Genomic DNA, 12,549 nt, shown 5'->3' on the forward strand with positions numbered 1-12,549 from the left:
TAGCTATATGAATTGTGTTTTCGTAACCAAAGGAAAGCATTCGGTCAAGAAAGTTTTGTTTGTTGCTGCTTGAAGACAGCATATCTATGTTGAAATCCCCTGTAATAATTACGCGTGCGCCATTTTGTTCACAGTACTCAAGCATTTCATCTATGAAATCCAGGAAATTAGACATAGTTCCTGAAGGGGGCCTATATATAGCAGCTACTAAAAGGCTTTGACACTTTATCATAACACATTCAAAATGCGGCGATATTACAGTGTACTCTTTGACAATAATGTATTTCAAGTTCTCATGTACATAAATCGATACACCACCACCCCTTTTATTTTGTCTACAGATTGACGCGCAACTGTAGTTCGTAAACTGTATGGTATTAAGGTTATTAGTAGACCACGTTTCAGTGAAAGCTAAGAAGTCAAACGGGTGATTCAAGTTGTTCAAAAGGAAGTCGACAGATTCTTTTTTATTTTGAAGGCTTTGTGCATTCAGGTGAATCAGCGATAACTGTTTTTTGTGCCGTGAAGCAACTTTTTGAAAGGTCTCAGCGTTATAGTAGTTTGTTGCCATGTTTTCGAAGAAAAGTAGATCAGCTATGTTTCATTTTATCGTATTTTTTCAAGGTCTTGCTCAGTTGCAATTCTAATCACCCTCTCACTCGGGCCTCGGCGCACAAAAAGTTTGCCGTTCTTGTGCCATGCAAAATTGTAATTGTTTTCAAAAGCCTTGGTTTTCACTTGCCAGAAGAGCTTCTTATTGTATGCCGTGAGGTTTTCACTGAAAAATATTGCTGACTTTGCTTTCTTCAGTTCCCCTTTCTTTGAAAGCCATTTTTCTTTAGTTTGGAGAGATGAGAATCGTAATATCACAGTACTGGGCCTGTCTCCATTCCTTTCGTTTCTTGACGGTAGTCTGTGGGCAGCTTCAATATCAGACTCAGAAAGCTGTGGAAGCTTTAGATCAGTTGCGAGTTGGTTGAGCTTTGTCAGAAGGTTTTCATTTTCGTGATAGGTTAGGCCATTCACCTCAAGGTTTAGACGTCTGCTGTACTGGTCTAATTCGTTCAGCTCACGCTGCAGTTTTTCCACTTCTTTTTCTTTATCTTGTGCTTCAAGCCTCACAACCCGCTTTCTGAGATCTGAGATGTCTGCCGATTGTTGTGCCATCTGCGCAAGAACTTCATCGTACTTACTGGACATAACTTTCATCGATTCCTCAATACTATCGACAGTTATTTTTATTCCCGACAAAGCGTCGACCCTTGCTTTGATCTCCAATAGTTCAGTAAGCTTGCGATGAATTTCCGCAAGCTCTGAGGTGAACTTCTTTTCCATTGCCCCATTCTGCGCTTCTGCGCAATGGGTGCCACGTGTCGACGCTTTGCACGTTAAGCATGTCCAAGATTTTTTAGCGGCCGCGGATTTCTTTTTGTAAGCATGGTCAGTAACTGCCGAACACGAGCCAATATGAAAACTACATTTGCATTCAGAACATAGTAGCCATGACTCCGATTCATGAATCTTGCCTTCGCATGATGGACATATATCGCTCATAATACCTAGCACACATACACTTCAATAAATTTTGTTAACTAAGTGCACCCAGCAGCAGCAGAAAGCTTAACAGAACAAAAAAAAAAAAAAAAAAATGCCCTCTAGAGGCTTGGAGAACAGACCAACCTGCAACGTCGGAAAAACGTATTTAGCAGTCGTTCATCCGTCTGCCTCGCTGCTGCTGCTGAGTGCGTGTGCGGCAGTCCAAGGGGGGCGATGTCTTTTTGTAGGCTGTCACGATGGGTGTACCACACGTGATGATCCACGTGGCCTCCGGTTGATCTAATCGCTCCCTTGTCCGTTCCAACGTTCGTGGAAAGCGCCGGTTTAAGGCCACAGTTCCTGCAACGTCGGAAAAACGTATTTAGCAGTCGTTCATCCGTCTGCCTCGCTGCTGCTGCTGAGTGCGTGTGCGGCAGTCCAAGGGGGGCGATGTCTTTTTGTAGGCTGTCACGATGGGTGTACCACACGTGATGATCCACGTGGCCTCCGGTTGATCTAATCGCTCCCTTGTCCGTTCCAACGTTCGTGGAAAGCGCCGGTTTAAGGCCACAGTTCCTGCAACGTCGGAAAAACGTATTTAGCAGTCGTTCATCCGTCTGCCTCGCTGCTGCTGCTGAGTGCGTGTAATTTTAGGACTTACAGGGTGAGTATGAGTGTTGACGCCCCATACTCAGCTTTAGGTATCAGACTTCCCATAAGGTGACCCCAATTTGGAAAAATTCTGTAGATGTGTGTGCGTGTCTAGGCCAAATATTTACAGGGGAGTTACCTGACGTAAACTAAGTCCAACGAGGATCGTGCGCCCACGATAGACGTTCACAACTCATGGCCGGTAACTCACCACTGACTATAGTGAACTAGTTCACTATAAATTCTAATTCTAAATTCTAGTTCACTATACCACTGACACTCAAGTGGAAAGCGTACAACTATCGTATTTTGCCAGCTCTAACATATTGCCCAGGAACTAGGAGAATTACAACTCCAGAAGAAGCAAAGGACCATCTAGCGTCCGATGGAACGAAAAATGACGTTATGAGAATGACAGATAACCGATGGCCATTAGATTGGATACCGCGGACAGCCACGAGTTACGTGGGGCGACGAACTTGCAGCTCGCGCAGGACAAGGGGGTCATGGGGAGAGGCCGTCGTCCTGTAGTGAACTTAAGATATGCTGACAACGATGACGATTTTATAGCGAATCTGTACGTTGGTGGGATTTCTTCGTGTTCGGCGACATGAAATTACTAGAAATAAATGAATACACGAAAATAAATATCCTTGCGGGGCTGGATTTCAATTCGGGCTCCCACGCTCCGAAGGTCAGTGTCTTGAGCAGGGGGCTACACGCCCATCCTTATAGAAAGTGAATATCTCTGAACCATATATGAATGCGTTGCAACCGTAATGCATAACAAATGCAGAAAGAGAACGCTTTCTATGAAGGCTTCGTCAGCTTTCGTGGTAGTGGTGTAAGAGCCGTCTGCAAGACAAGATTTGAAGAGCACATAGAGAATCGAGCTCATAATAAAAATTCCGGCTTTGCGAAAATTTGACGCCAGATAGTCGGTAGTCGTGCGATCCGCATTTTAACGGAACGTTCAAGAAGCATACGAACGCTGGAAGGAAGACGCCATTCCGGTGTCGTCCAGTGCCGATCTGGACAATGAATGTGCTCGTACCTTTGTTAAGAATTCTAACTTCAGCGTCGCGCGCTAGACAGCATCGCTGGTCATCCACTTTCACAGCGTGGAATAGCTCCCCAATTTAGTCTTGCATCTTGAATTTTCCAGGATGAATCACTCCGAAACTGCTTCCCCTGTAGGTGCCGTTCTTGCTGCGCTTATTTGTCCATTTTTCAGTCCACGCAACCCGCCCATAAAAAACTGGGGACTTGAAAAGTGTAGCGGTCCCTCTTAAACTGAAGCTCGAAGGTCACTTTTATGTCTCTTCTCGGCTGTAATGTGACAGTGATGTCGCGTACCACAGAAAATCGAGTGACTAACTGAGATTTCGTGTATGTGCCCCTTGCGTCTATGTTTACGCCCTTAGCTTTCAAACTACGCCATCACTTTCTCCTGCGTAGACAGCAAAGCGGTTGAACTGAACTGGCTAACTGCCCTGCGTTTCTACTTTTTCCCGTTTCCTTCCAGGTCTCTTCTGGCAATGGATAGATGGTGGAACTTTATTAAATATAGTCCTGAGAGACGCGACTAGCGCGCAGTGGGCTTCTCCCACGTTGGGACGGGCAGGCTTAGCCTGACCGCCGCATCGTGGGCTCTCTGGACGGCCCAAAGCTGATCCCCCTTGTTGGCGCTTCTGATGGTGGAGCTCCACTTGGCTGGGTCGGCTTGTTCACTGCCCAGTAACGAGGGGCATCGCCAGAGCATATGCTCTAAGTTAGCTATTTCCCCACAAAGGGGACACGAGCTGCTAGTGTAAGTATCCGGGTAAATTTTGTGAAATAAGGCCAGATTTGGATATGAATCAGTCTCTTACTTCATATGCACCACTGCTGCTCCTATATGATCCTCTCTCTATTTAGTTGCGGCCAAATTTCACTTACAACATAAAAATATTCCTCATTGATTCATTCTCCTTGTACGAATACGAAACTAACAGGAGGTCACGTACCGGTCCTGCGCTTCTGGTGGTAACGCCTGACGTGCTGAAGAGTCGGCGTGGTGCCCTTGCGCAGGAGGTCTGTCCTCACAGACGACAGGGACGCCGCCGCGTGGCGCGACAGTGGCGCAAGCAGGGACCTCGCACACGACGCCATTCGTGGGCCTATCGTTGCAGCACGGCGTCCGTTGCCTCAGCACCAGTTCGTCTGCAGAATAATGCGAGTGAGAAAACTTCAGCAGACAAACTTGATACCCATGCAGTTTGTCTTTTCAACACAATACACAGTCACTTCCAAAATAAACTGTAACTACGCTTGTGCTATACATTATGAGGGTGTGAAAACTATGCCAGAGCGTCGATATTCATAGATGAGGCTACAATGACGAGTCCCTGAGAGCTCGTCAAAAATCAACAAGCTGAAATCTTGCATTCGCACTTCAAATCATGGCCGCAGAGACTGTCAACGCGGCGCATACACTGGACTATGTGCGCATTCTCAGACGCAACGTCTTGACGTGATTAGAAGGAAATAAAAAATAAGAAGCTTAGATGAAGATGGCACTGACGTAGCACTGGGGCACGTTTTGCATGAACAAAGAGAGCGGACAGAAATTGCATTAGTCCGTTAAGCAGCGCGGTCTTGTGCACCTCTAAATAAATAAATAAATAAATAAATAAATAAATAAATAAATAAATAAATAAATGAACAGCACGTAAGCAAATTTCGAGGCTTTTATGTTCGGTCACCTTCAGAACTGCGACATCAACCATTTTACGTCGCTCCATGGCTTTGTCATTGTTCACGGTTAATTATGCGCACGACTGTCTACTACTTTGCGTGCACTTGCTTTCAGATGCGCCCATCGCTAATTTAGAAGACACGCGACTCCTGTTAACAGCTTCCATCACTCTGTCATGTCGCTCGACCTGCTACAAGTAATTATCACCGTTCTTTGTTCAAGATAGACTGTTAATCAGCTGCGCACACACCCGCATTCCATGGGTCGTGTATGCGGGCATGAGCCATACGTGACTGTGTGATATGGTTTCGTGACATATGCGACGGGCACCTGACGTTGTTCGCGTCATAACCTGTTAATAGTGTTCGTCATACACTCATGCCCGCCTATGCTAGTTTCGTTATGTACGAAACTAAGGAGAACACCGCAAGAGCGCCCAGACGTAGACGCCTAGATAGATAGATAGATAGATAGATAGATAGATAGATAGATAGATAGATAGATAGATAGATAGATAGATAGATAGACAGACAGACAGACAGACAGACAGACAGACAGACAGACAGACAGACAGACAGACAGACAGACAGATAGATAGATAGATAGATAGATAGATAGATAGATAGATAGATAGATAGATAGATAGATAGATAGATAGATAGATAGATAGTAGCCCCTCGTTCGTGCCTTATTTTTGTAAAGCTAAGAAAAATTGAGGAGGGCGTAATGTGAACTAGCCATCGAGTACTTTTCATAATTTCCTCAATTACTTTCTGGCGGAGTAATTGATCCACATGCGCAGTTGAAATGGCTCACTTTTAAGCTCGAGATCGTGGGTTCGATTCACGACAAAGGCGGCCGCATTTGGATGGAGGCGAAACTCAAGAACACCGGTGTAGTCAGATTTAGGTGCAATTTAAAGAACCTCAGGTGGTCAAAATTAATCCGTAGTCCTCGATCGGGGCCTCTTTCATAATCATATCGTGGTTTTGGCACGTAAAACCCCTGTAATTATTATTACTAATGATGGTATGCCACCAGCGTATCACAACAAATCCAGACGAGGTAGAAGTGCAGTGGAAGATAGAAGGTTACGATTTTCCATCATCACTGTCATTAGTGAGGCCTCAGCCGTGCAGGAGCACGGCCGCTATCAAGCGAAGTATGAGTGCACGACATGCTGGGGACTTATCGGACTGCTGGGTCGAGGTGCTTACTGTCGAGTAGACATGATAACCTGTTGGTCCGATGTTTACAACCTTAAAAAACGCTGACAGCTCTTACGTCTTCACAAACATTGCTCTGTCTTATCTATACTGCCGTCAGCAAGCTTATTCTGCACTTGCCGCGCAGTTCACCTCGCGGTATTGACGTGCAAGCTGTTATGAAAATGTGAATCTTCGCTCGGGATAAATCAAAGAAGAAAGAACAAAGGCCCGTTTCAGAAAAGGACCTTCGAAATGTTCGTAACAGGACTTTTCAGATAATCTGACAGTAGCGTCTCTTTAGATGCAGACTGAAGGTTATGTAAAAATACTTTGGCAGACATCGCCGGCACATTCGTTCGCATCATTTAAGCTCACGGCCCGCGCTGCCGTAACTGATTTGGAAACAGGAGAAAAATCGCGTCTTGCGAAGCGAGTTAGGAAAAAAAAGGTCAGGCCTGCGCGGCACACGCAGCACAGTTACAGTGAAAACTGGATGAGCGGCCTTTCTAGAGCTCGTTGTGAACTCTCTTCGGGTGGATACCACGAGCACAGTTGCAAGGTGCCCACTACGCCATAAATCATAATTCCGCGAAGCAGGGAAGTACCCACAACACTATTATTCATAATTCTGGGGAAAAGCGAGGCACCCGCTACACATCTGTAAGGCATTATGAGCACTTTTTTGATAAAGAATTATGGCTAAGCCCTTTGTCATGGGTTGGAAGCATTCACCGACCCACTCGTTACGCAATTCGCGCTGGGTAACGCCTGGTTGTTATTTTACTTTTCTACCACTCTATATTACATCTGTTAACGTGATTCCTCGACGAATCTTTTTGCGAAGGAGTTCCAAGCAGTGGCGTGGCTTCGCGATAGAACACTCGACGGTCATTAGGAAAGCCGGGGTTGGAGTCCCAACCTAGCCTGGTCATTTTTTCTTTTTTTTTATCATAGGGCGCCATAGCAGTTACGGACACCTACGGCGGCCGCGGACAACTACGCCACCAAAATCGGCTGTAGTTGTGATCTCACAACAGCTTTCGCTGTAGGATTGACTCATGGTTATCTATACTCCGCTAGAACATTCTGGTAAAATTCCACTAGCATGCCACAATGTGTACGTTTGTTCCAGCACTGTTAAATATTATACAACACCCGTGAGCGAGCGCCATCCATGTTTTGCTTGCCTACATAGCGGAAGTAGTGGGAACTAGGTTTAGAAACAGAATAATGACGGCAGTACAGAAAAACGGCGCGGTCCAACAACAAATTTTATGGGGCGTCGACGTGAATTTATATTAGGACTCGTACAATCAACAGAAAGGGAGAATAAACAAACGTGCCCGTGTATCACACCGTCAACCCCGCGATGTCACGTTCCGATAGGCGCATGAACTAACTGTAAGTAAATGAAAGCGAATGCCAGGCTGATAGAGCTATCGCTGCATTTACGAATTGCGAAGCCTTGCGAAACTTCGTGTTCGCGTTGTTCAAAGTTTTTGCCTGAAATTGCCAACTACAGAGCAATGGGTTTAAACTTAATTTACAGCAGCGTTCGCCTCGATACACTAACCGAACCTTTTAGCGAGTATGCATGCTCAATACGCCGGCCAGCTTGGCCGGAGTAGCACAGTCCGTAGGGAAATGGGAAATCTCATGTTTGGCTCCTTGCATAATCGTCCTGTTTTTAAAGCTACCGCCCTAATGTTTCTAGTTGCACTACAGGGAAATGCAGCAAGCTACGCCCTTCTCTGTTTTAACAACCAGTGCTAAATGCACAGATATTTTGTGCTATGAGCCAATCGAAAGAGCACGTTCCGAACTCTCCTGTCCGAAGCGTGTACATGGAGAGCTGCCAACAGGTAACGATGGGGCACGGTCATTATTGATATGAAGTGCAGTGTAATAAAATAACGGTTAAAAATAGTGGTAATCGATAAGCCTAACTACGTCAAAAGGCGTGACGACTACCTCATAACTGTTACAAATCTTAATATGGCCCCGCACCATCTGCATTGGATACAATTAGTTTAACTACCCAATGGTTTTTTGTTTCTCATCGCATCATTCCAACTTTCAAAATCACGTGGCATAGGAAATGAAATTTTGCCTCGTTTCACAACATTTCCCCAAAGCCGCTCTCACGCACTGAACAAGATCGATAAGAGAGAATGGTCATGATTGTTTGATAACTTCATCGCACTGCAACCGTCGACCGCGCTTCCATTTTCCGGGAAACCATTATGCAATTATATAATATCTATATATATCTATATATATCTCATATATATCTAATATATATATATATATTATATATATATATATATATATATAGCGGACCACCGGTTACCCGTCCGATGCATTACATAGCCTGCCCTATTCGCTTAACTTCTCAACCTTCTCGGTTACCCTCCGATGTTCGTTCTGATTTGATATAGCATTGGCAGAATGCGATAATCTTATACATTCTTTACAAGAATAGCGGTAAGCGACGTATCATGGCTCTGAATACCTTTCCGTATGCTCTCTGATATTCATTCTTTATTAATATTTTCTTTTTCTAACGCCAGGGTACCCTGTGAGTAGGCGCCCAAGAAGAACGCATCCTTGCACACGTTAGACACTGCCTGCCACTCATGAATGCTCGTTCCTTTGCCAAGCTATCGACATTAGGTTTGCCTTCCTTATATTAACCTTTAATGCTACCCTACTCTTACAGTTTGCTGGCCAGCTCCCCAGTCACTTGTCGCATTTCTTGACGAACGCTGCTGCAGAGGGCAATGTCATCAACAAACCGCACGTTGCTGCATTCTACGTTCCGCATTGCCCGTTCATCTTCACAATAGCTTGAGTACTTAAAGGTATGCAGTAAATCGCTTCATAGAGGTCCACGAGACCAGTATTGATCGTTTTTTTATCGATCTTTTTCACTTTCCATGTGAGAAATGAACGCGAAGTCTTGACAAATATTAACTAAAATATTCACGTGCACTTTCTTTACTTCTTGACCACTTAGCTCCTCGAGAAGTGCCGGCACATCTGCTGAATCAAACGCGTTTTCTTATCCACGACAGCCACAAAGGGAGCCAGTTACACTATGCCCATCAATCAGTTACCTGATTTATGATATTGATGCAATCCGGTGTAGCGTGCCAACTTCAAAAACCAACCTTCCCTCTGGTTTCACTGAAGTTGTGTGTTGCTATCATTATATAGCGTTATGGTAAGCTAACGAGGCTTATCTTCTTTTTACGATGAGCGCTAAATGGAAGGTTTTCCGAAAGAAAGGTCGTGACGTGGTGCTTCGCGACTGATCTTCCACGCCAACATCCTGAACCCTCTTGAAGGCCTCTCACGCTGCTTTCGAAGGCAGGCACAACGCTTTGGAATTCTGCTCTAAGCCCGCAAGTTATCCTACGAGTTATCAGCATGGTTCACATTACACGGCATAACGGACAACTGGAACACTTGAGCGTCTTCACTAAGGATCTTGTGTTGCGACAAGGTATACAGGCAGCCCTCCAGATAACGTTGCAAGAGCTAGACATGAAAAATAAAGCAACAAAGTACGCAAAGCGCACATGTTTCCTTGGACGCTGTCGAGAACCCGAGTCAAGAGTAACGACAAGGATCTGTCTTCGGTGCCGAAGCACTGGCGCTGTTTGCTCCGATAAAGGTCACTAGCGGACTCTTACCGTACACTTATGTGTATGACGAAGAATTAAGCATAGGCTATGTGCATGTTATGTATGCGCGTTCCTGTGACATACCTAAAGCTATTTATAACTTGCTATAATGTACAGTGATTACGGAATGAAACGTGTCTATTTAGGACAAAGTCATGCGTGTATTTGACGCTTTCACCGTGTTTAATTTCTGTCAAATTGGCGTAATATTTGCTCGAACACTTATATAAGAGCGAACATCACATTTAGTTGCCAGACTCGTAGCGGCATATGGCTGCTTTCGTAGCAATCACACATAGAAACGTAGCAGTCGCACACAGCAGTTGTTAAACTTAAATTTTCAGGTCGCGCTTCATTTCGTGCGCACTGTGCGTCAGCCGGACATGCTGCGCAGGTGGGCACGCACAGGAGCCCAGTGGTCTCATTTTTATGCCCGACGATTCCTCCGCTATTTCAGAAGTTTATTTTAGCATATTACGGCGTGAGTGCTGTTCCTTCCCTGTGCATCCCCGCTGTCCAACAGTTTCAATATTAGTGGCAGTGACATATTAATCACGAGTATTTGCATTGCGGGATTCGTTGCAAAAATTAACGTATGAGAAACCTGTTTGTCACAGAAGAAGCACATCTTTCGTAACGGTTTCGTTTTATGAATGTGCAGGTGCGAGGCAAGGGTTCAAATAACTGCGCCACTCATCCCCTTTAACTAATGGAATATTAGAGAGTTTTAGTATAATACAAAACTCCCGCGTTAGCGTTCGTCTGAACTCTAATGCTAAGACAGCGCGCACTGCGTGGCACAAATTAGTTTCGTTATAGCAGCAGGGAGTGAAACGCTCACGCTAACATAAGCACATGCGGTGCCATCTGGATGCGAAAACACTCAGTACTGACAACCAAAATCCATACGACTGCATTTCACTTTGTTTTGCCGCAGAAAACATGGCACATGTCAGCTGGCTTGTGGCCGTAGATCTTTGAAACGAGTGAATGAACAAAATACCAGATACAGGCAGTGGCGCCATCTCAACGCAGCTACAGCAAACACGGACAAATTCTCATGAAGCCGTCTTTGCTGCTAATTGAGAGAGCTATTTTATCAGCAGTACTTGGCCGGCGAAACATCATTACCGAAATCTGAAGAAAATATCAGCATCAGTGGCGAATAAATGAGCCTAACAGTGCAGGCCGATTCATCTTATCATCATACTCGGGATTTCAAAGCGTTTCATCTTTGAAAGAAACGCTGAACATGACGCCGCTTGCTGTGCGCAGGAAATTCTCCAGATTATCTTTTTTCCACACCCTGTATCATAGTGACACATCATTTTCCCGGTCGCATATTTTACCGCCATGTCATACTTCTAGTCGCACCGATCATGCTTACAAAGTCAACCCTATCTCAGTGCCTCGTCATAACGATAAGAATACTCGTCTCACTGTAGAAACTGAGCACAAGGACGCATTCGGTGATACCTGCCCTGCACCAGCATGGTCATCCCAAAACCACGATATGGTTATGAAGGACGCCGTTGTGGAGCTGTCCGGAAATTTCGACCACCTGGGGGGTTCTCTAACGGTTCTCTTCCGGTGACGGGCTAGCAGACGCACGCGCGTAAGGGTCTTTCCTTTCTGTCTAGCCTCGCACGCCACCGGAGGGCTCACATTGTTGTGCAAATAAAAATTATTATTATTATTATTATTATCAGACAACAGCCCAAGGTAGCTAGCTCATCCAGTGCTTTGTCGCTGGATGAAAATCTTATCAGCGAATGCATTAAGCGCTTAAAACCATCCTTATCATGTGGCCCAGATGGCATCCCCTCCGCCATACTAAAAGCATATGGTACTATATTTGTCCCAGTACTGACTACGATATTTAATAACTGCCTGGACACTTCCACATTTCCTAGCATGTGGAAAACTGCTCGTGTTTTCCCAGTATTTAAGTCGGGCTCTAAGACAGATGTTTCTAATTATCGCCCGATTTCTCTACTATGTGCCACGTCAAAGATCTTCGAACTGGCTCTTCACAAAATATTGTCTTTTAGTGTGAAAAACTCACTGATTCCAAATCAACATGGTTTTCTTGCTGGCCGCTCAACTACCACAAATCTTGCTAGTTTCATGACGCAGATCTCCACACCTATTTCTCAGAGAGGACAGGTTGACGTAATCTACTGTGACCTGAGCAAGGCTTTTGACGTAGTCAGCCACACACTGATTATGGTTAAACTTGCGAACTTTGACGTTGACTTGTCGATTGTGAATCTCTTGCACAGCTATCTGCTCAATAGATCTTGTTATGTTGCCGTAAATGGCCAAACCTCTTCTTTGTATAAAATGACTAGTGGGGTCCCTCAAGGGTCGGTATTAGGCCCACTCCTATTTTTAATTTACGTTAATGATGTTTCTTTTGCCATTCGTAATTCTTCTTTCCTCTTGTATGCCGATGACATCAAGATATTTAAGGAAATTCATTCAGTTAACGACTGTCGCTTGTTGCAGTCAGATTTGTGTTCTTTTTCCGAATGGTGCAACGGCAATAACCTTTCTCTAAATACCTCAAAGACAAAATTCATGTCTATCACTCGCAAAACATCTAGCGTGTCATTTCAATACTTTGTCAATTCTGTGCCGTTATGCAAGGTTTATGAAATCAGTGATCTTGGTGTTGTTGTTGACAGCGCGTTAAACTTTTCTTCTCACGTTAAGCGTGCTGCTATGCGGG

The 12,549-nt window shown here is 44.8% G+C and overlaps 1 protein-coding gene across 1 annotated transcript in view; it reads right to left on the minus strand.

Annotated features, from left to right (window-relative positions):
• LOC119383983 (gamma-butyrobetaine dioxygenase-like) overlaps window positions 1-12,549 on the minus strand; it is a 62,931-nt gene that overhangs the window by 33,240 nt on the left and 17,142 nt on the right. The window contains 1 exon segment of the mRNA XM_037652265.2: window positions 4,194-4,389. Within this exon segment, the coding sequence (XP_037508193.1) occupies window positions 4,194-4,338 (145 nt within the window). The 5' untranslated portion in view covers window positions 4,339-4,389.

This window comes from Rhipicephalus sanguineus, chromosome 2 (genome assembly GCF_013339695.2).
Source record: "Rhipicephalus sanguineus isolate Rsan-2018 chromosome 2, BIME_Rsan_1.4, whole genome shotgun sequence".
Classification (NCBI taxonomy): domain Eukaryota; kingdom Metazoa; phylum Arthropoda; class Arachnida; order Ixodida; family Ixodidae; genus Rhipicephalus; species Rhipicephalus sanguineus.